The sequence below is a fragment of the Dendropsophus ebraccatus genome, chromosome 1, assembly GCF_027789765.1.
Source record: "Dendropsophus ebraccatus isolate aDenEbr1 chromosome 1, aDenEbr1.pat, whole genome shotgun sequence".
NCBI lineage: Eukaryota > Metazoa > Chordata > Amphibia > Anura > Hylidae > Dendropsophus > Dendropsophus ebraccatus.
In genome coordinates this window covers 215862187-215884097 of record NC_091454.1, presented here as the reverse complement: position 1 = coordinate 215884097, position 21911 = coordinate 215862187, and the positions used below count along the sequence as shown (strand labels likewise).

The following is a 21911-nucleotide window of genomic DNA, read 5'->3' as shown; positions in this document are numbered from 1 at the left end:
ATGTCATTAGTGTCTGTGACAGTAGTGTGTGTGTGTGTGTGTGTGTGTGTGTGTGTGTGTGTGTCTATGTTTGTGTATGTCAGCAGAGTCTCAAGTGATTGACAGGTTTGCTCCCCAACATGTTCTGCAGCAGCTTCTATTAATGCTGGGCTCTAATAAGATAACCCACCACTAAAAGAAACTGCTCCCCAGCTAATATTGTCTCTCATTCCAACAATCTGGTGATTGACAGATCTGCTTATAAAGATGTTCTGCAGCAGATTTTATTTCGGGTTCAACAGTTCTTATTACACTTGGGAGATTATTTCCCTGTGTACAGCCTATTCAGTCTATATATGTCTGCACTAGAGTCATCACATTCCAGTGTATGGCTAGGTTCACACTACGTACGATTCCGTCCGTAGTGCGAACCGCGAATATACGCACGTACTTTTGAGGTTGATGCGTTCGCTTGAAAGTATACGATATACGGCCGCACAGTTCACACTACGTATGAACTTACGACCGGATCGTATACGGCGCCCTGAAAAATGAACAAGACCATTGTTTGAGGACGGAACTGTGCAAACTCACGGCCGTGGACTTCCATGCGGTCCCATACGAAGTACTTATTTCAGCCAAATTGAACTTGATTTTTCGAACCAAAAGGTTCTGTGTGGTTTATTGTGCTGGGCAAAGATTTCCAAGTAAATGACCTGTTTCAGATCGCTTTGAAAAAAGCTAGGGAAGCATAACTCTACTACGGGCGTATGTTCGCGGTTCGTACGCATCCGGCCGCATGCCGATTTTCCCCCCGCCCACACGATTTTTCAGCCGCACATGTACGGCGGCGTACGAAATGCGCCCGGAATCGTACATAGTGTGAACATAGCCTAAATGTGTGTATGTCAGTGGTGTATCTGTATATATGTTAATGGTGCTATTGTGTATGTATATGTGCATTAGTGTGTGTATATTTGTATATGTGCATCCGTGTGTATATGTGTATATATATATGCATCAGTGTGTGTGTATGTGTATATGTGCATCCATATGTATATGTGCATCAGTGTGTATGTGTGTGTGTGTATATGTGTATATGTGCATCAGTGTGTGTGTGTATATGTTTATATATACAGTACATCAGTGTGTGTGTGTGTGTGTGTATGTGTGTGTATGTGTGTGTATACAGTATGGGCCACATGTATCATCCTGCGAACGGATGATTTTCGGCGGAAAGTGCCGATTTGCATATTTTTTTATTCGCAAATGGCCGATTTGCGAATAAAATATTTGCAAATCGGCACTTTCTGCCAAGTACGCCAGGGGGGCGGAAAGGGGGCATGTAGGGGGCGGAACGGAATTTACCATCCGTTCCGCCCAAATATACGCCAAAAACCTACTCCAGTCCTCAGCTGGCGTAGGTTTTCGGCGGTGCGCACCGGCGCGCACGGGATTTATGTAGAGGCAGTCCGCCTCTACATACATCTCCATAGCGCTGGAGCTGCGGGGGCATTTTTAAGTCCGGCGTAAAAAACGCCGGACTTAATAAATGTCCCCCTATGTGTATATGTGCAGGATCCATGGGCCCTGTGCTATGGACCCCTATAAATCTTAGCTACGCCTTTGGTGGTTTACAAAGGTTTTGGGGAATTATCAACCAGTCGTACACTTATTTGTTTCCTGCAACTACAACCAATCACAGTTCAGCTTTAAAATATTCATGAGCACTGGTAAAGTTAAAGCTAAGCTGTGATTGGTTGATAAGGACAAGCAGGCCCGGATTGGTAATCTGGCAAAGCGGGCACATGCCCGCTGGGCTGCCAGTATTACCAATCCGGGGGCCGCTGGTCCTGGCCCCCATGTGCGCCGGCCCTCAGCAGTGGCTGCAAGAATAGCACAGCCGGCCGCTGCGCTATTCATTCAGCCTCTGCAGAGAGCCGGCGCCCTGGCCCTTTAACTGTGAGCGTTCAAGATGAACGCTCACAGCTTGCAGCGGCCGCACTCTGCCTCTGACTGACAGAGCCAGGGAGCCATTGGCCCCCGGCCCTGCCAGTCACTCCTGTGGCCGGCCAGTCTTCCTAGCTGGAAGGTGTCAGGGCCGGCCCGGGGCTGCAGACGTGCCGCGCGCAGGCACGTCTGCAGGCACCTCTAACAGGACCCCAGCGGCTGACGTCACTTCCCTGACGCGCCGCTGAGGACCTGTGAGAAGAGACGCCGCCGACGCGCTGCAGCAGGGAGAAGAGGCTGCAGACTAAAGATCCGGGACCGGAAGGAAGAAGCTGTCGGGAGCGAGGTGACAGGTGAGAATGTGTGGTTTTTTTTTTTAACCCCTTAACATGTGGCCATGGTGGGGGGGGGGGGGGGGGGGGGTATTCTATATTGGGGGGGAGGCACAGGGGGGGGCTATTCAATATTGGGGGGGATGCACAGGGGGGGCTATTCTATATTGGGGGGGAGGCACAGGGGGAGGCTATTCTATATTGGGAGGAGGCACAGGGGGAGGCTATTCTATATTGGGGGGAGGCACAGGGGGAGGCTATTCTATATTGGGGGGAGGCACAGGGGGAGGCTATTCTATATTGGGGAGGCACAGAGGGAGGCTATTCTATATTGGGGGGATGCACAGGGTGGGCTTTTCTATATTGGGGGAGAGGCACAGGGGGGCTATTCTATATTGGGGGGGATGCACGGGGGGGGCTATTCTATATTGGGGGGAGGCACAGGGGGGACTATTCTATATTGGGGGGAGGCACAGGGGGAGGCTATTCTATATGGGAGGATGCACAGGGGAGGCTATTCTATATTGGGGGGATGCACGGGGGGGGCTATTCTATATGGGAGGATGCACAGGGGAGGCTATTCTATATTGGGGGGATGCAGGGGGGGGCTATTCTATATTGGGGAATGCACGGGGGGGCTATTCTATATTGGGGGGATGTGGGGGAGGATATTCTATATTGGGGGGATGCGGGGGAGGATATTCTATATTGGGGGGATGCACAGGGGAGGCTATTCTATATTGGGGGATGCACAGGGGGGCTACTCTATATTGGGGGATGCACAGGGGGGCTACTCTATATTGGGGGATGCACAGGGTGGCTACTCTATATTGGGGGATGCACGGGGGGGGCTATTCTATATGGGGGATGCACGGGGGGGCTATTCTATATGGGAGGATGCACAGGGGGGCTATTCTATATGGGGGGATGCTCAGGGGGCTATTCTATATGGGGGGATGTTCAGGGGGGCTAATCTATATTGGGGGATGCACGGGGGGCTATTCTATATGGGGGATGCACGGGGGGGGCTATTCTATATGGGGGGATGCAGGGGGGGCTATTCTATATGGGAGGATGCACAGGGGGGCTATTCTATATGGGGGGATGCTCAGAGGGCTATTCTATATGGGGGGATGTTCAGGGGGGCTAATCTATATTGGGGGATGCAGGGGGGCTATTCTATATTGGGGGATACACGGGGGGGCTATTCTATATGGGGGGATGTACAGCAGGGGGGCTATTCTATATGGAGAGATGTGCAGCAGGGGAGGGGAGGCTATTATATATGGAGGGATGTATAGATGAGGATGTATAGAGGAAGATGTTGCTGGAGCATGAAGCCTAAAATGTCTGTCTGGCAGATCCCGTGGAGAGGAGTCATGGCCAGAGAAGCCTTCATGATGGCCGAAGCCAGATGGAGAAGAAAAGGAAAAGTGGACGTCTCTTCATGCAGAGAAGACGCCTACTGTGAGTGACAGGATGTAACTGCACTATAATCACCTATAAGGTCTGCAGAACCTTTATACAGCTGGGATCTACATCTGTATCAGGGTGTCAAATTCAGGCCCTCCAGGTGTTGCAAAACTACAATTCCCATCATGCTTTAGCTGTCCAGTCATGATGGGATCTGTAGTTTTGTAACAGCTGGAGGGCCGGAGTGTGACACCTGTGTTCTCTGGTCACTGCTTTGGGAGAATATTGGTCTTTATATAGCGGCTGTTATTTGGTGGATAGTGGTATCCAGTCCCCGTATGCTGAGGAGGTAGTGGGCATGGTGTGATGGTATAGTGGTATTATCCAGTCACCGTATGCTGAGAGTAGTGGACATGGTGTGATGGTATAGTGGTATTATCCAGTCACCGTATGCTGAGAGTAGTGGACATGGTGTGATGGTATAGTGGTATTATCCAGTCACCGTATGCTGAGAGTAGTGGACATGGTGTGATGGTATAGTGGTATTATCCAGTCACCGTATGCTGAGATTAGTGGACATGGTGTGATGGTATAGTGGTATTATCCAGTCACCGTATGCTGAGAGTAGTGGACATGGTGTGATGGTATAGTGGTATTATCCAGTCACCGTATGCTGAGAGTAGTGGGCATGGTGTGATGGTATAGTGGTATTATCCAGTCAACGTATGCTGAGAGTAGTGGGCATGGTGTGATGGTATTACTCGTCCTGTGTATTCTGGTATTATTGGTAATATTAGTGTTTTATATAGTGGATTGTATTCAGTCACAGTGTAGTGGTATTAGTCACTATGTGGTGATAATGGCCGTGCTCATGGTGTGGTGATATTATTTGTTACTTATATACTGGTAGTATAGGAAATATTGGTGGGTTTGCTTAGTGACAGTATGGCAGTAACGTGTACAGTATGGTGATAATATTTGCTTACTGGTGTTATTAACTATGAGAGTATCATGCACAGAAAGTTCTAGATAGATAGATAGAGAGATAGAGAGATAGATAGGAGATAGATAGATAGATGGGCGATAGATAGATAGATAGATAGATAGATAGATAGATAGATAGATAGATAGATAGATAGGAGATAGATAGGAGATAGATAGATAGGAGATAGGGAGGGAGATGGATAGATAGGGAGGGAGATAGATAGATAGATAGGAAATAGGAGATAGATAGATACGATAGATAGATACGATAGATAAGATAGATAGATAGGAGATAGATAGATAGATAGATAGATAGATAGATAGATAGATAGATAGATAGATAGATAGATAGATAGATAGATAGATATTTCCTACTGGATATCTATCTATCTATCTACCAGCTTATTATGTAGCTTTGATTACACATGAGATCACAACCAGCAGACACATTTTAATAATTAAAACCTTACTACTTATACCGCCATTATATGGAGACATAGTCAGGATAAAAGGATTAAAAAAAATATAGTAACTTTTGTCCAAAAACAGCACCACCCCTGTCTTCGGGTTATGTGAGGTATTACAACTTGGCTCCATTCACTTCAATGGAACTGAGCTGCAATACCTCACTCAAACTGAAGAAGAGTGTGGCGCTGTTTCTGGAAGAAAGTGGCCATGTTTTTCTCCTTTAAAGGGAATCTGTGAGGTCCATACCAGGTCTAGGGCTGTAGATCTCAGCAGACAGGTGTGAGGGAGATATCACTGACAGGACCTTTAATCCAGTGTAAACTTTTATAATTGTCCTTTTCATTACCAACTAAAGTTTCACAACAGCAGCCGCAGCAGCAGCACCCTATACGTCCATCAGTCAGGGCAGGAAGGGGCGGAGGCAGAAGGTGCTGCTGTTGCTCCACATATGTGACACTTCAGCTGGTAATGGAAAGAATGATTATAAAGGTTTACACTGGACTAAAGGTCAGGTCCCTGACCTGTACGCTGGGATCTACAGCTGTGTACCTGGTATAGAGCCCACAGATTCCCTTTAAGGGCACGTTCATACCTAATCCAATGCAGATTTGATGCTTCTGATTTAATCAGTTGAAATGAATGCATAAATATGCCGCATCAAATCCACAGCAGATTATGTTATAGCATTATTTTTAGGTGCTGATGGTGGGTTTCACATGTTTAAAGGGAACTAATAAGCCCGTTTGAGCTGATATGACTTTTATTCCCCGGCTCGTGACTAGATACAAGCGGGGAAGTAGTCATGGTGGTCGGCTCCCCGCTCGTAACTAGTCACTGCGCTCTGCCTGTCAGCGCGCTCAGAGGGGATGATTGACAGGCAGAGAGGTCCCTTACTGGCCTCTCTGCCTGTCAATCATCCCGCCGAGCGCGCTGACAGGCAGAGCGCAGTGACTAGATACAAGCGGGGAGCCGACCACCATGACTACTTCCCCGCTTGTATCTAGTCACAAGCCGGGGAATAAAAGTCATTTTCTCCGTTATAAAGCACCTGCTGCGGCCGTGGTCGGTATTTGTCGCGGCCGCTCCAGGTGCTTTATACAATGCTCCAGGGAACTGATCGGTTGATTGTTTCCCTTTAAGGGAGTAGTGGGGGACATGGCTAAATGAAGCAGAATTGATATACCATGATATGGTATGTGGGCTGCTGGGGTTTGATTGCCAGGGCTGATTTTAAGTCCCAGTCCGGCCCTGAGGACAAGTGTAAGGGCCATATTATACGGCCTGATCAGCAATGTGAGCGAGCAACGACCTGCTAGATTGGTGCTCGCTCACTGAAACTATTACATGGCTCGGGCTGTATGTGTATATATATCGTTAGCGATGTCCGTGCAGCCCCTGCTTTACTAAGGCTGGGTTCACACTACGTATATTTCAGTCAGTATTGTGGTCCTCATATTGCAACCAAAACCAGGAGTGGATTACAAACACAGAAAGGATCTGTTCACACAATGGTGTAATTGAGTGGATGGCCGCCATATAACGGTAAATAACTGCTGGTATTATAAAACAACGGCTGTTGTATTGAAATAATGGCAGTTATTTACCGTTATATGGCGGCCATCCACTCAATTTCACCATTGTGTGAACAGATCCTTTCTGTGTTTTTAATCCACTCCTGGTTTTGGTTGCAATACTGACTGAAATATACGTAGTGTGAACATAGCCGGGCCCAAGTGTAAAATAATAAAGTGTATACATAATTCTTCTCACTCTTCAGTATTCTTCTTACTACTGCCTGAAGCCGCCACTGGGACTTCTGAGCCGGTCTCTGAAGTGACAGGCCACTTAGTTAATCACTGGCTGCAGCGGTCCCGTGTTGGCCAGTGATTGGCTAAATGTTCTTTCACTTCAGAGAATGGCTTCGGGGATCGGGCAGGAGCAAGAAGAACACTGGGGAGTAGGGATGGTCCGAACCCGCCGAGGTTCGGCTGAATCCGAACGCTCGGCATCGGATTCCCGCTGTCTGGCCGATCCATGCAGCGGGCGGATACAGCGGGAGGACCGCCTGGAAAACTGGGATACAGCCTATGGCACGGAGCGGGCAGACTGTGCTAATCATTGCGGTTGGTTCGGGTTCGTACAAACTCCGTATGAACCCGGTTCGGACCATCCCTACTGGGGAGCCATCAGCGATGCATGCCCGGTGGCCGATGATTTTTAGGCTGGAATTTGCAACATAGATCCGTCGATGATCGTTTCATCAGCTGATCGTAGTCTTTATTACACTGAGCGATAATCTGCGGAATCAGCAAATTATGGCAGACTTGGCAGATTATCGCTCTGTGTAAAAGGTCTTATTCCCTCCTAGAATATCGAGAATATATGGTGCAGGACAGAGCATTAGATGGCAGCACAGAGAGTCCCTGTAGCTCTGAAGTCTGGAGCCTCACAAGATGAATCCCTTCTTCTTTTTGAATTCTTAGCATACTGAGATTTAATTTTTTTGTTTTATTTTTCTCCAGCCAGAAGGAAGAGTCCTGACACAGGCCATCAAATCGGTTGTTCTGAATCCAAAAGGTTTGTGCAGCCTGTGTAGTTACCTTATACTGTTGTGGGAGAAGAACATTTCTTGAAAATGTTGATGGCTACAAAGAAATCAGCAAAACACAACAATCACTGAGCTCACAGAAATCACCAAAAAAAATCCTATGGAGTACTTGTTCAAGAGTCTCCATTAATATATTGCTACCTAAAACTGGGCAAAGCTAACTCCTCATGATTACCCAAGGAAGTTAAGTAGTTACCAGAGTTGCCAGAAGAATACTTCAGCTTACTTTCTTTGTCCTACTGAGAATCAGTACCTTGACTTCACAGGCTGTCCTGACGTTTAAGAAGCCATGCCCGCTAATTATCCATTTAGATGCAGCTATCAAAGTTGACAGCTGCATCTAAATGACTGTTTTCCCAGTACCTGGTGGTCTAGGGGGGTTTGCCCCGGCAAAGCGATCACGGAGGAGTGATCCCCCCATCCGAGCCGACTGGGTGTCTGCATCGTAATGGCGCTAATCCTGGCTCGGCAATCTATTTTTCTCGGCTGCAGCAGCCAGGAACAATAGAACACAGATGTCATGGATCTATGCAGTATATCTATACTATATCTATAAATCTATACTGCATAGATTTTAATAAGAGATATATGTGGCTATACTAGAAGTCACCCAGGGGGAATAACCCTAACCCCAGGATGATTTCTAGACGATTTTCTGTTTTTGCAGCGCACTTTATGCAAAAATTAAGCCTGTCATTTAGTACAGTCAGTGGCGCAAAAAAAGGGCTCATGTGGGTCTCTAGGTGAAAAAATCCAAGTGCTATGGCCTTTTAAACACAAGGAGGAAAAAAACGAAAACGCAAAAATGGAAATTGGCCCGGTCCTTAAGGGGTTAAAGTCTCTCAGAGAAGAAATCTTTAGCTGTGTCTCAGTATCACTCCAACTCCATTGCTCACTAGAAAACCTCCCACCAGGAAATAACTAATCTTAAATAGGAGTGACCGGGTCTAACCTCCTATTGGTGGACACAGTGTGGAAGAAAAGAGAGGGAAGAAGTGTAGTTGGTGGGTTGTGTGTGAGGTATCTGCATCTGTAAATGGTCAAACAGTGAACAGCAGAAAAAAGTAGTTAACCCTTCATCCTTGAAGAGGATGTACCACCAGGGACCCTGACACAGGAATAGAACGACGCTGTGATGGGGAAGCCAGTACCGTGGTACGTTTTTCAAACCATGGCCCGGTTCCCCCATATGGCGCCGTTCTTTCCACGGTTACCGGCTTTCCCGTCACTGCGCCGTTCTATCCCTGTGTCAGGTTAAAGAGGACGTACCTGGTGGTACATCCTCTTTAAGCTGTGCTTACAACAGATAGGAGACAGTGAGACACCAAGTCGTGAAGGTGTGAAAAGGTTGCATAGGACTTACTGGGACACTACACTATGGACCAGTACCGCATCATCTTTAAGGATAATTTAGGGTCCTGTTTGGGATCTGACTACGGTCAGGTTGGAGTATAGAGGTCTCATGGTGAGTGCCTCAATTCTGCCTCTGGGGTAGAGCAACATATTCCCACCCTGCTGGTTTGATGATGAGGGGAGCCATCACATGCGACAGTCTGTCACACCTAGTAGTTATATGAGGACACTAAAAGCTCAGTGATATGTGTAAGATATCCTGTGGCCACATGTGTTGTGTCTCATGGCTTCCAACTGGAATTTCTGATCTGGATAATGCTCACCCACATACAGCAAGGGTTTCCCAGGAAGGTCTCCACCAGATTCCAACATTTCCCCAGCCTGTCCTGTTTCCAGATTTATCACCAATCGAGCATTTATAGGATCAGCTGGGACACCATGTAGAGGACAACTACTGTGTTTCTCCAAAAATAAGACAGTACCTTATATAAATTTTTTCTCCTAAAGAGGCACTATGTCTTATTTTCGGGGGAATGCCTTATTTCCCCCTGGGTTCTCCCCCTGACCTTTCCCCGGCTCTCCCCCCAGCCTCCCCCAACCTTCCCCCAGAATCCCCCTGGCATACTCACCAAAGTCCTCAGTATAGGAGTGCAACAGGACCAGGGACCAGGAGCGTGCTTGCGGAAACCTATGGTGTGCGTCTGGATGTGTGGCAGGACATGGGGACCATAGATCCGCTGTAGAGGTCCACAAGGGGATTAGGTGAGTGGCAGGGGGCATTCTTATTTTCAAGGAGGACCTTAGTTTAGGATGGGGGTGCTTTATTTTAAGGGGGAATGCCTTATTTTAGGCTAGTTGGTAGGCTAGTTGGGGTGTCTTATTTTAGAAGAATGTCCTATTTTCGGGGAAACACGATAATAGTGTGCAAGGCACAGCTGTAACATGTGTAGACAAATCTGCTACAGGACACCATACAGAACCTATATCCTCCATATCGAACTGTTTCGCACCTTGTGTCCAGCTTAGAGGTACCCAACAGCTAAAGATCCCCAATACCCTTAACCTATTACTCTAATATTGTGTACACTTTCATTTCTCATCATCGCTACATAACACATGGAAAATGTCATTCATTTCCAACCACTCCTACTTAGTGCTGTACTTTTTTGACAATGAGTGAGATTCATATAGAAAATCTGTTCTAATGAATTATTCTTATTCAGGCGGAGTGCAAGAAGAACAAGTCACAGCGTCAAAACCTCGTAATATTGTTCCCAAGACGGACGTTAGCATCATTATTACCATCCAAGGTAACTTCTATTATATTGGATATATCTAATTTGAAGAATAGGTTCAGTTCTGTGCTTGGTCTCATGAATGTCTCATATTTAAACATTACCCAGGAAGCCCAATAAGTCAAATGGTGGAGAAATCCATTGATGGTGCCAATCTGAACCATTTGATTAAGGCGCCATATGGATGTGGAGAACAGAACATGATGAGTATGACGGCTCCTGTGATAGCCACATATTTCTTGGATGTCAGCAACCAGTGGGATAGAGTGGGAGTAGAGCGCAAAAAAGAGGCCTCCCAGTTCATCAGAGATGGTAAGAGATTCTCCAATTATTTTTGCTGAATCTTGAGGCCATAGCACTATAGGGGCATAATGGGGATGGGCCTCCTGTGTATGAGCGTGCCGGGAAAGAAACCTGTGAGGAGGACAGACAAGAGAGCATTAAAAGAGGTTGGGCTGCTGCCATCGCTGTGGGACCACATCCATCATGCAAATAGACCTGCCAGGTCCCTGCTGAGCGAAAGTGTGTAAAGCCCAACAGTAGTGGCAGTACAGTGGCAGTAGTGCTGTCTTCTCTCATCTGATTTTCACAATTTGGTAACGCCTTCTCTTCACACAATCTGCTGGACAAACATTTAAAGCTTCTCACTCCAGCACCATCCTCATCTCCATACAAACTCTCCATTAGTATTGCTACACTCAGTAACAGTAGCCTCTTTGTGCCACTCCATGTAGGCCCCAATACAGTGCTCGGATACTGTCTCTTGAGCAATCCCATAGTGTGTGAATGAAGTTGTGGTTCAATATACATGGTACAATTTATATTTATTGGGGATTAGGTAGCGGGACAGAATTCTCCTGGGTTAGGGCGTGTTCACACTACGGAATGTCAATTCTTTGAGTGGAGAGGTGGTGGGGAGCGGAGGCTCGCGAGGCCTCCCATTGAGAGAGGTAGCAGACGAAATGACATGTTAATTCTTTGGGCGGACAGTCAACGAACATCATTGAGTCATTGAGACGGGCTGAACTTCAAGTGGAGGGCAGGTGGCAAAGGCTGCTTGAGGTCTCTGTGTGTATTCCATAGGGGGAACATACCCTTAACCATACTGTTTAGCTGTGGCCTAGACATCACCACCCATTACCAAGCTTTACCCCATATCTATTGCACACATTCTGAATTGTTACCTTCTAGTTGCTTTATAATAAAGAAGCCATAAAACTTGGAGAAATATAGACTCCATTATATATATATGTATTATTGTGCAAAGTAAAATCAATTAAAAGAAAAACATTTACTCTAATTCCATTGCCATAGGAACATGGTCTTGTCGAGTGAATCAGGTTAAAAATAGGCTACTAGGAGGTCATTTAATCATTAGATATCCCCAGACTAAACTGACAATGATGAGGTGGGTCATGCCATCCAGATGGAACAGACCATCCATGAAACTCAGATCAGTACTCCACTACTGGTCTCCCCATAGCAGAACTTGTCCACTGATGCCATCTGCATTGCGTCAGAAGATAGGGAGAAGGCCCACTCTTGGGGAGGACCCAGCAGGACACCACTATTAGGAACCCTACACAACCACCTCACTCCTACCTATGTCCATCATGTTCCATCTTACTGCTGCCACTGCTACAGCCATCCACATTTCCTGAATTGTCTATCATGCTCCATACTATACATCTTCTGCTAGGAACCCTGGACTTTTTGGATCCTTTCTTAATTTAGAAAAGCTAAATAATGTCACATGCCTATGTCTTGCCGTCACTTTCAGTTTACTAATGCTGTACTGGCATAATTGAGCCGATAAGGGTTCGGAGACCTTCCGGATATCCCCCCTTTTTCCGGGCATCTTGAACGTTTCCACATCTAAAAACCATCAATATTCAAACCAGAATTGACAATTTCAAATCGAATTAGAACTGTTGAATTCAAATCAAACCAGTTGAATCAAAATCATAACTATCTAATTCAAATCAGATCAAAACTGTCAAATTCAAACTTTGTACATGACCTGGACGTCCAGTCCCATCCGAGCACCTGAGTACAGGTATCTCATATTTACAGTGCTCCGGTGTATATGTATTTTCATATGACGTATGTTCTTTTTGAACAGGTATAGTCCGGCAACAGACATTTGCACAATCAAATGCTTCATATGGTATCTGGCCGCATTCACCATCCAGCACATGGTATTGTACAAAATGTACCATCGTTTTAACGGTTCTTAAGTAATGTCTGTAAATACTTCAATAGAAATTTAATGTGCACTACATAGAAACATAGACGATTGTTGGTAGAGGAAGACCACTTGGTCCATCTAGTCTGCCCTTTTAGTATTCCCTTCTTATTGTCAGTTGTGCGCAAAAATTTACCAAATTCTGCCGGTGTATGTAAACTTTTGAGCACAATAGTATATGTTTATCCCAGGCAGGTTTACATTCTTTTATTGTAGATTTACCAACCGCATCTACTACTCTTTCAGTATAATAATATTTTCTCACATAGCTTAGGGTGCCCTGACACACCTCTTGCAGTTTCTTGATATGCCCTCCCATTCCTGAGATATGTGGGTTTATGCTTTGTCTGCCGATTCCCTTAATAATTAGATGAGTGTGAACTTTTAATAAAAGGATTAAATATCAGGTGACTGGAGTATACAATCTTCCTGACTATTAAATAATTTGGCAAAATGTAAACTCACACATTTAGAGACTTTATGTGCGAAAGAAGAAGCCATGTAAAGATGTGTATTCAAACCCCAAACTATTTCTTCATAATAATGTCTCAATTATTGAAGGTTGGCTACAGGTTCTTCTTAAACCTGTCCGTATTGTTGTCTATTTCCTTTGTACTTTATTCCCGATATCTGCTCCATACTAGAAGCTCCTCCCACTGACTTTTAAGCTCCACCTCTACATACTAGAAGTGTTTTTTTACTTATTAGTATTTTGGTTCTTTCTGTTCTTACCATGTATATGTCTCCTCAGGCTCACCGCTTATGTGGTCAAAGTCTTTTCCTTGGCTTCAGATCTTGTCGAAGTTGACAATAATTTGATATGCAATTCAGTGAAGTGGCTCATTCTAAACAAACAGAATCCGGATGGCGAATTCAGAGAGGATGCACCTGTCTATCAACAGAACATGGTGGTGTGTACAAGAACCTCCCTGTAGTGTTGATAGTAGATGGTATGAGAAGATGGTTCTCTTGGTTCTTAGACCTAATGACTTGGTGACATTCCGTCTGACAAATGACCAACAGGGCCACTGTGAACACACTTTACGCACTTTACACACGCAATCATGTTTTTTAAAAACTAATCATGCACACCAATTCACTAGTATATTTTGTCACTTTAAGTGTGATCACGTCATAATTATTTTCTCTTAGATTTCAGTGCACCGGTCACTTCATCTTATTTTTTGATTTATTATTGTACATATGTCTTGTTTTAGTTGTAAGTTTGGTTCTTAGTTCATACACACTCACTCACATGCTAAATATTAGGTTTACAGGGATATGGGCTATTTTCCCACATCCAAGATGGATCCAAGATGCGCATCAATGGGCGCATGCGCTGGTGGACGCTGTGCTCCTGACACTCCCACCCCCGGTGACGGCGTCATGACGCCCGATCTGTGGGCGGTGACTGAAGGGATCATGGCGTCCGGCGGCTTACATGGACGCTTACATGGACGTTCATGGACGCGCCGGTAAGTTAACATCTGATACTTTACTTAACTGTCCACCAGACGTATCTCCTCCTTATAAGGCACTGTATACTCCTCCATTCCATCGCTCCTGGTAAAAGCAGCGGCGAAACGCGTTAGGGTGTGGAGTGGAGGAGTCGGGACATTGGGTGAGTATATTGATCCCTGTGTATTACTTGGATAATGATTTGAGGGATACACTAACCCTGCATTGTGGCATTGACAGTTTTCCCAGATAGAAGTATAGTTAAAACGATTGGGATATATCCGTACAGGGATAGGATATATATATATATATATATATATATATATATATATATATATACACATTCATGATTGGGATCTGTGTGCAATAACTATATGCTGCTATAGTGCTTCTATCCAGCCTGTGCAATAAACATTTGCTGCTATTTTGGGGTTGGTGCAATACAGACATATTCATTCTAGTGCAATTGGTGCTATATGCAGACACTGCTATATAACATAGGGTGTTGTTATTGGGGTTCTTTTGCACTATATTATGGAATTTTTGTGAATTATTATGTATAATTTTTGTCCTGACTCCTCCTGTTTTTAATTTTGTCTGTGTGTGTGTATGTTTTTTTATGGGATCACAGGTTGTTGTACTTCAATAAAAATTAATTTGGATTGATTAAGAATTTTTTGTGGATTATTTATGTGGTTGTTGTAGGAATAACTGTGAAGTAGACAATGCCCAGCAGACATTTCTAAATGTGTTCTCTTTTTTACATAGGGTGGTATGACAAAAGGCTCGGCCGAGCTGCATTCTACTCTCACAGCCTTCGTCCTCATCGCCCTGCTGACAAGTCAACCAATCTGTCAAAACCGAGTTGGCGTACGTTGTTCCATTCCATTTAATATGTTTATTTTAGTCCCACCTTTAGTACACCTTTAATAGTCCCACATTCTCTGAACTAGGGTTAAAGGGGTTATCCAGCGCTACAAAAACATGGCCACTTTCCCCCTACTGTTGCCTCCAGTTTGGGTGGGGTTTTGAAACTCAGTTCCATTAAAGTAAATGGAGCTTAATTGCAAACCGCACCTGAACTGGAGACAACAGTAGGGGGAAAGTGGCCATGTTTTTGTAGAGCTGGATAACCCCTTTAGGCTATGTTCACACTGCGTATATGTCCGGCCGCATATTTCCGCGGCCGGACATATACGCGTTAAACTCCGGCCGGGGATTTACGTTACTTGCGGCCGGCTATGTACGGTCCGCGAACTTACACCCGCAGTCTACGTACGCTTCCTGAGCGCCCTATGTAGCGATCTGACAGCGGTCTTTTACTTGGAAAGCTTCGCCTAGCCCCAGACACCCTACAGAACCTTTTGGATTGGCACAAAAAGCAGAAAAACTGAAGAAATCACCACTACGTACAGGACCGCATGTTACGCTACGGGCGTAAGTTACGGCATTTTCGTCCTCAAACAACGGTCTGGCTCATGTCTTACGGTGGCGCGTACGATCCCCGCGTAAGTTTGTACGTAGTGTGAACTGTGCGGCTGTAGATCGTATACTTTCCATTGTACGCAAACTACGTAAGTCTCCGGCCGCTTATTCACGGAACGCGCTACGTCCAGAGACTTACGTAGTGTGAACATAGCCTTAAGATGAAAATGTAAATGAAAGAAAAAACCATTGCGCTGAATGTTTTTTTTTTTTTAATTTACATGCTATTTAGTGAACTCACGGATGCTCACTCTATACATTCAGCAGCAGTAACAGTGCAGTGCTGGTGAGGAGGATAGTCTCAGATCGAGACAACCCCTCTATCTGTTAGGGTTAAGATGACTTGTAAATCAAAATGTAAAATTTGTTAAAACATGGTCTTACATTGCTTACACTATACAGTCATACCCCACACAGACCCGATTCAGATAAAGGAACCCTTACTGAACATACAATAGGTTTCAAAAAACCCTTGAAAACCATGACAGTTGTCCAAAAATTTCCATCCCCTTCCACAACCAGGGCTGGGACAAGGTATTTTGGCACCCTAGATATATAAGGCAAATGGTGCCACCCCCCTATACATACCACCACCATATGACCTGCCTTGCAGATGGTTGCACTGGCTATTTGGGTTATCTGACACCTCTCTCTCTTTTACTTTGTGCAATTACACCAAACAGTTAGTGAACCAATGTGGCATTACAGCAAACGATTAACGGGTCAGATATAAATCGACTATCAACGACACGCGAACAATTTTTCGATAGAGCCCCAAGACTGGGCTAATCCCATATTGGTCAGGGAGTGTTTGAGGTAACTCATGTCCCATTTGTTGGACCCTCTAGATTAAGTTCCCCTGATAGGTTGAGGGAATGGGACATGGCTGGCAATCGATTCCTGGCATACACAACATGAAATAGATTAACCACTACTGACTTCAATGTGCGGGCCAGACATGTACATTGATGGCACCAGAGGGACCCATGTCACTTCTTACTGCTGTCACCCATTTTAATGAATCTATATTATATATTATATTCTAAAGTACTGTTTTAAAGCAGCCTACAAGATTAAGTGATGGGGCAAGTAGGCAATGGGGAGCATTTATTAAGACCTTAAGGTCTTAAATAAAGTCCTGTCCCCCATTTATCCAGCTGGACTTTCCAAGAGGAGAACACAAAAATATAAAATGGAAATTGGTATAAATTGGAATGTTTAAAATTTTAAAATATATGATTGCCGATCCCTGATAATGAGCGCCAAAAATCAAAAAGAAAAATCTATGTCAGATATGTAGATTTTTGTGGAATCACTTGTTGACAATCCATTTAACTTGTAGGGGGAGATTTATCAAACATGGTGTCAAGTGGAACTGGCTCAGTTGCCCCTAGCAACCAATCAGATTCCACCTTTCATTCCTCACAGACTCTTTGGAAAATGAAAGGTGGAATCTGATTGGTTGCTAGGGGCAACTGAGCCAGTTTCACTTTACACCATGTTTGATAAATCTCCCCCGTAGTGTATAAATTTAACAGCTCATTCTAATGTTCTATCTTATCCATCCAGACTCTATCTGGAGGTATAGAAAAAGCCATACAATATATAAATGACCATTATGGAACCCTGGAGAGACCTTATTCCGTAGCCATCACCTCCTATGCACTGGCTAAGGCGGGCAGGCTCAGGGACACCAACAAACTAATGGCGGCGTCTACAGGTAGAGTACCAGCACAATGTACCACCAACACATTTTCTTATAGAATATATATGTTTTTATAGTGATATAGATAACCATTGTTTAGATGTAATTTCATTTATGGTAGATCATGTGACTATTTTTTTTTTTTAATGTCCAGACAACACCCACTGGGATGACTCAGACTCCCGTGTCTTATCCCTCGAGGCTACCTCCTATGCACTTCTCACCCTCTTAAAATTGAGAATGTTTGGGAAAGCTGCACCATTGGTGACATGGATAACCGAACAGAGGTTCTATGGAGCAATTGTGGGGTCAACACAGGTAATTCCGTTTCTAAAGGATTTAGAACTCTTTACGGCATCTGGGGGAGAGGAAACAAGACAACCTCCCTTGGAGCTATTCTTTGGCCTCCGTAAGGGTTGTTCTTCCCTTTCGACTTAACAATCAGGAGCAATGACTGAGGGCCCAAAAGAGTTTACACTGTACAGAAGTGGTGTCCTCGTCTATAACCAGTGACCAGACTAGGTAGTATATGTGCTAAGGAATGAAGGTCCCCATGCACCTTATATTAAAGTCTGTCAAAACCTCCACAACTGATGGGTTTGACCAACAGTATAAAGAATATTAGGGCCTTCTGATCTTGGTTACGAAAAGAGTTTGGCGCGTCATATGTTTACCACCTGACCCTTTTGTTTTTGGAGGAATAAGCTGGGGCCAGAGAACTTTTACTGCAGTTTACCCTTGTCCTACCCATAACCTTAGGGTGGCCATACAACGACAGTTTAGCCAACAGTTATCTCTCCTGGCCTTCTCATACATATGACCATTCAGCATGGCCAAACATTCATGTTTTCTTGAAAACATAAGTTCCGATGAATGGGTGCATAAGGGGGCAGACATATTACAGACAGAGGTAATAGGCTAAATATGGAGCACAGGTGGGTTGGTAGATAAGGATGACAATGGACATGTATTGCATGGTAGAAACCTTTTTACACATCAACTTTATTATAGTGCTTGAAAATCCCTATATTGTAATCCGTATTCTTTTTCTTCTTCTTCTTCTTCTTTTTTTTTTTATAAATTCTATGTTTATTAACCAAAATTTTCGGACAGGAGGCAATCGGCAAGCGGGACAGGCACGCCCCAAATATGAACGACAGTAAAGCATATGTTCAAACAACAAAGTACATTGAACCGGTCCGTGAGACCATGGGGCAAGAAAATGGCAATGATGCATGTCAAAGACCTACTCAGAAGTCAGACAGATATGCTAACAATGTAGACAGCCTGGGGCATCCTCCCACCAACGAATCCCCCCATCTTTACCACACAGAGGAGAAAATAAAAGGAGAAGAAAAGAAAAAAAAAAGGGGGGTGAGGAGGAGAGAGCGGAGAGAGCCCCGCCTCCCAAGACAGAGGCAGGGAGGACAAGTAGAGGAGAATGGGGGAGGAGGAGGGGAGGGGGGGGGCAGGGGGGGGAGAGAACGAGGGTAAGGGCAGGGGGGCAGGGGGGGGAGGGGGGGGGGAAAGGAGGAGGGGAGGGTGAATAGGGGAAAACAGGTAGGGAGGTTGTTCCAGAGGGCCCCCCGAAGTAGGGGACAGAAACGTGAGGCCTGGGGGTCGCCCAGCCAAGGCCTACCCCTGGGCAGGTGGACCCTCACACAGCAGGGATCTGTAGGTATCTGTGTCGCGGAACTCAATCCATGACCACCAGGTGCTGGCAAACCGAGCATTTTGACTGTGTAATTCACAGGTCAAATCTTCCATTCTCAGGATCTCGTTGACTTTGGAGACCCAGAGGGAGATAGGCGGGGGAGTCGCCTGCTTCCAATAAAGGGGTATGCAAGATCTGGCAGCCATGACAAGAAAGCGCAACAGAGAGCGTCTATATTTTTTCGTTGAAATCTCCGTGTGATGCAGAAGGAAGAGAGCCGGGGAAAGGCCAGCCGCCAGGCCCGTGACCCGGCGTATGACCTCCTTCACCCGATCCCAGAAGGGAGTGATGGCCGAGCAGGACCAAAAGATATGGAGAATTGTGCCCTCATCAGATCCACACCTCCAACAGACGGGATCCACCTCGGGCCAGATCGCATGCAGACGGGTTGGAACCAGGTACCAGCGGGACAAAAGCTTATAGCCCGCCTCCTGGAAACGAGAGCTCACCGAGCAATTGTGCACTAGGGACATTACATCGGTCCTCTGAGCGTGAGTCAGGGTCAGCTGAAGGTCGGTCTCCCATTTTACTAAGAATGGGGGGGGCTCCCGGTCAGGGGGGGAAACCAAGGCAGCGTAGAGGAGGGATACAGTGTGTCGCAGCTGACCAGCACCCGCACAGAGTGTCTCGAGGCAGGTCCTGGAGGTATGGAATTGGGATGCCTGTGGTAGTGAGCGCAAGAAGTGTGTGAGTTGGGAGACTCGCCACGTGCCCAACGGCCTTGGGTCGTCAAGGGCCTCCAATTCAGCCTGCGTGAGCCACCTCGAGGAAGACACAAAGTGTGATGCCCTAAATTTGTCCGCAAGTGCCCAGGCACCGAACCCAGGGTCGTTAAGGCCCGGGACAAAATCAGGGTGGCCAATAATCGGTGTCATAGGTGAGAGTAGAGGAAGAAAGTGAGTACGGATGTAAGGGTCATCGCAGACCTTGATGGTTGGGCCAATCGTGGGGTGAGACTTAAGCGCAGTCAGAGTAAGGCCGGGCAGCCATGGGATGCAAGGCAGGGGAACATCGGTGAATGATTGCTCTAATTTCACCCAGGGCTTCAGTGAGGAGTGGCGACACCAATCCACCACTCTGGTGAGGATGGAGGCCAGGTAGTATGAATACATGTCAGGAAGGGCCACCCCACCGCTAGACTTTGGGCGGCAAAGGAGCGCTCTCTTAACCCTAGCAGGCTTAGAGCCCCAGATAAATTTGGATTGCGTAGAAGCTACCGCGCGGAAGAAGGACTTCGGAATTCCAACCGGCAGGCACTGAAAGGCGTAGAGCAGTTTGGGAAGAAGGTTCATTTTAAAAATTGCGCAGCGGCCAAACCAGGTGAATAGGCCCTTGCTCCATGCAGCGCAGCATGATTGGATTGCAGCAAGTATTGGGGGAAAGTTGGCAGTGTATAGGTCCTTCAGGTCAGCAGTCAGGTATATTCCCAGATATTTAAGGGCTCTAGGAGCCCAGCGGAATCTAAAGGAACTGCGTATAGAGGACACCACAGGCACGGGCAAAGAGATGTTCAGCGCCTCCGACTTCGAATAATTAATCTTGAAGTTGGACAGCGCGGCGAACAGTTCCAGTTCTCTCATGAGAACTGGGAGTGTCACGATCGGGTTTGTTACAAAGAACAACAGATCATCTGCATACGCGGCAAGCTTGTGAGTGGTGTCCCCTACTCCCAGTCCCCGTATATCACCGGAGTCTCGTATGACTCTCAGGAAGGGCTCCAAGGTCAACACAAAGATGAGGGGGGATAAGGGGCAGCCCTGTCTCGTACCATTGTGAATGGCAAAGCGTTCCGAGAGGACGCCATTCACCCGGACAGCCGCCGTTGGGTTAGAATAGAGAGCCATAATCCACGCCAAGAAGGTGGACCTCAGGCCAATCGCCTTCAGGGTTTCTTCCATGAACGTCCAGTTGACCCGGTCGAAGGCCTTCTCAGCGTCTGTAGAAAGAAGCATGAGGGGAGTCCCCTGAATCGAGGCCTTGTGGACCAGGTCAACTGCACGTATGGTATTATCGCGGGCCTCTCGACCCGGGAGGAACCCGGATTGGTCCGGGTGAATGACCTCGCCCAAGAAAGGAGACAATCTAGAGGCCAATATCTTTGAAAAAAGTTTCAAGTCCACGTTCAACAAGGATATTGGCCGGTAGTTGGCGCATAGGGAGTGGTCCTTCCCCTCTTTGGGGATAACAGAGATAACAGCCCTGGTCATGTCTGGAGGGGGCGAGGTCTGGTCGGCCAGGGAGTTGAAGGCAGCTAGGAAGTGAGGCGTAAGGAGGGCTTCCAGGGATTTATAATACGGGAGCGAAAAGCCGTCCGGCCCGGGAGCTTTACCCGTATGCATTGCCTTAAGGGCTGCGCCAAACTCCCCCGAGGAAAGGGGTTCCTCTAAAGAGGACAAGGCCTCTTCAGTGAGGCGTGGGAGCCCGGACCTAGAGATGTAATCCTGTATGCGAGACCTGAAGGAGTGGCTTAGTGTCAGGGGGTTGGTTTGGTCGGTGGAGTATAGAGAGGAGTAAAAGTCCCTAAAGACGCCCGCAATGCCCACCGGGAGGTGTTCCTTAGCACCAGCAGCTGTGGTGATGTGGGGCACATATGTGCGTGCACGTTGGCCCAGTAGTGCTCGCTCTAGTGTGCGGCTACACTTGTTTCCAAACTCATAAAAATGACGTCTACATTTGGTCAAAGAGGCTTTTGCTTTATCAATTAGGTGGGTTTTGAGCGCGTCCCTTGCCGCCAGCAGTCTCCCACGCAAGTCATCTGTCGGGGCCGTTTTGTGGCCTGTTCAAGGTCCCGCAGTTCTCCCAACAGTCGGGTAGTTTTGGCCGCTTTCTCTTTCTTAAATCTAGCCCCGTGTTTCACCAGGATCCCCCTAGCCACACATTTATGCGCCTCCCAGACCACCGCGGCCGAAGTCTCCCCGGGGG

The 21911-nt window shown here is 46.4% G+C and overlaps 1 protein-coding gene across 1 annotated transcript in view; it reads left to right on the top strand.

The window, feature by feature from the left end:
* Nucleotides 1–21911, top strand: part of LOC138769616 (venom factor-like) — a 90002-nt gene that overhangs the window by 36253 nt on the left and 31838 nt on the right. Inside the window, exons 22-29 of the mRNA XM_069948210.1 lie at nucleotides 7649–7703; nucleotides 10311–10397; nucleotides 10491–10694; nucleotides 12505–12580; nucleotides 13379–13538; nucleotides 14854–14955; nucleotides 17140–17290; nucleotides 17430–17593. Coding sequence (XP_069804311.1) covers nucleotides 7649–7703; nucleotides 10311–10397; nucleotides 10491–10694; nucleotides 12505–12580; nucleotides 13379–13538; nucleotides 14854–14955; nucleotides 17140–17290; nucleotides 17430–17593 — 999 coding nt within the window. The remainder of the gene's footprint in view (nucleotides 1–7648; nucleotides 7704–10310; nucleotides 10398–10490; nucleotides 10695–12504; nucleotides 12581–13378; nucleotides 13539–14853; nucleotides 14956–17139; nucleotides 17291–17429; nucleotides 17594–21911) is intronic.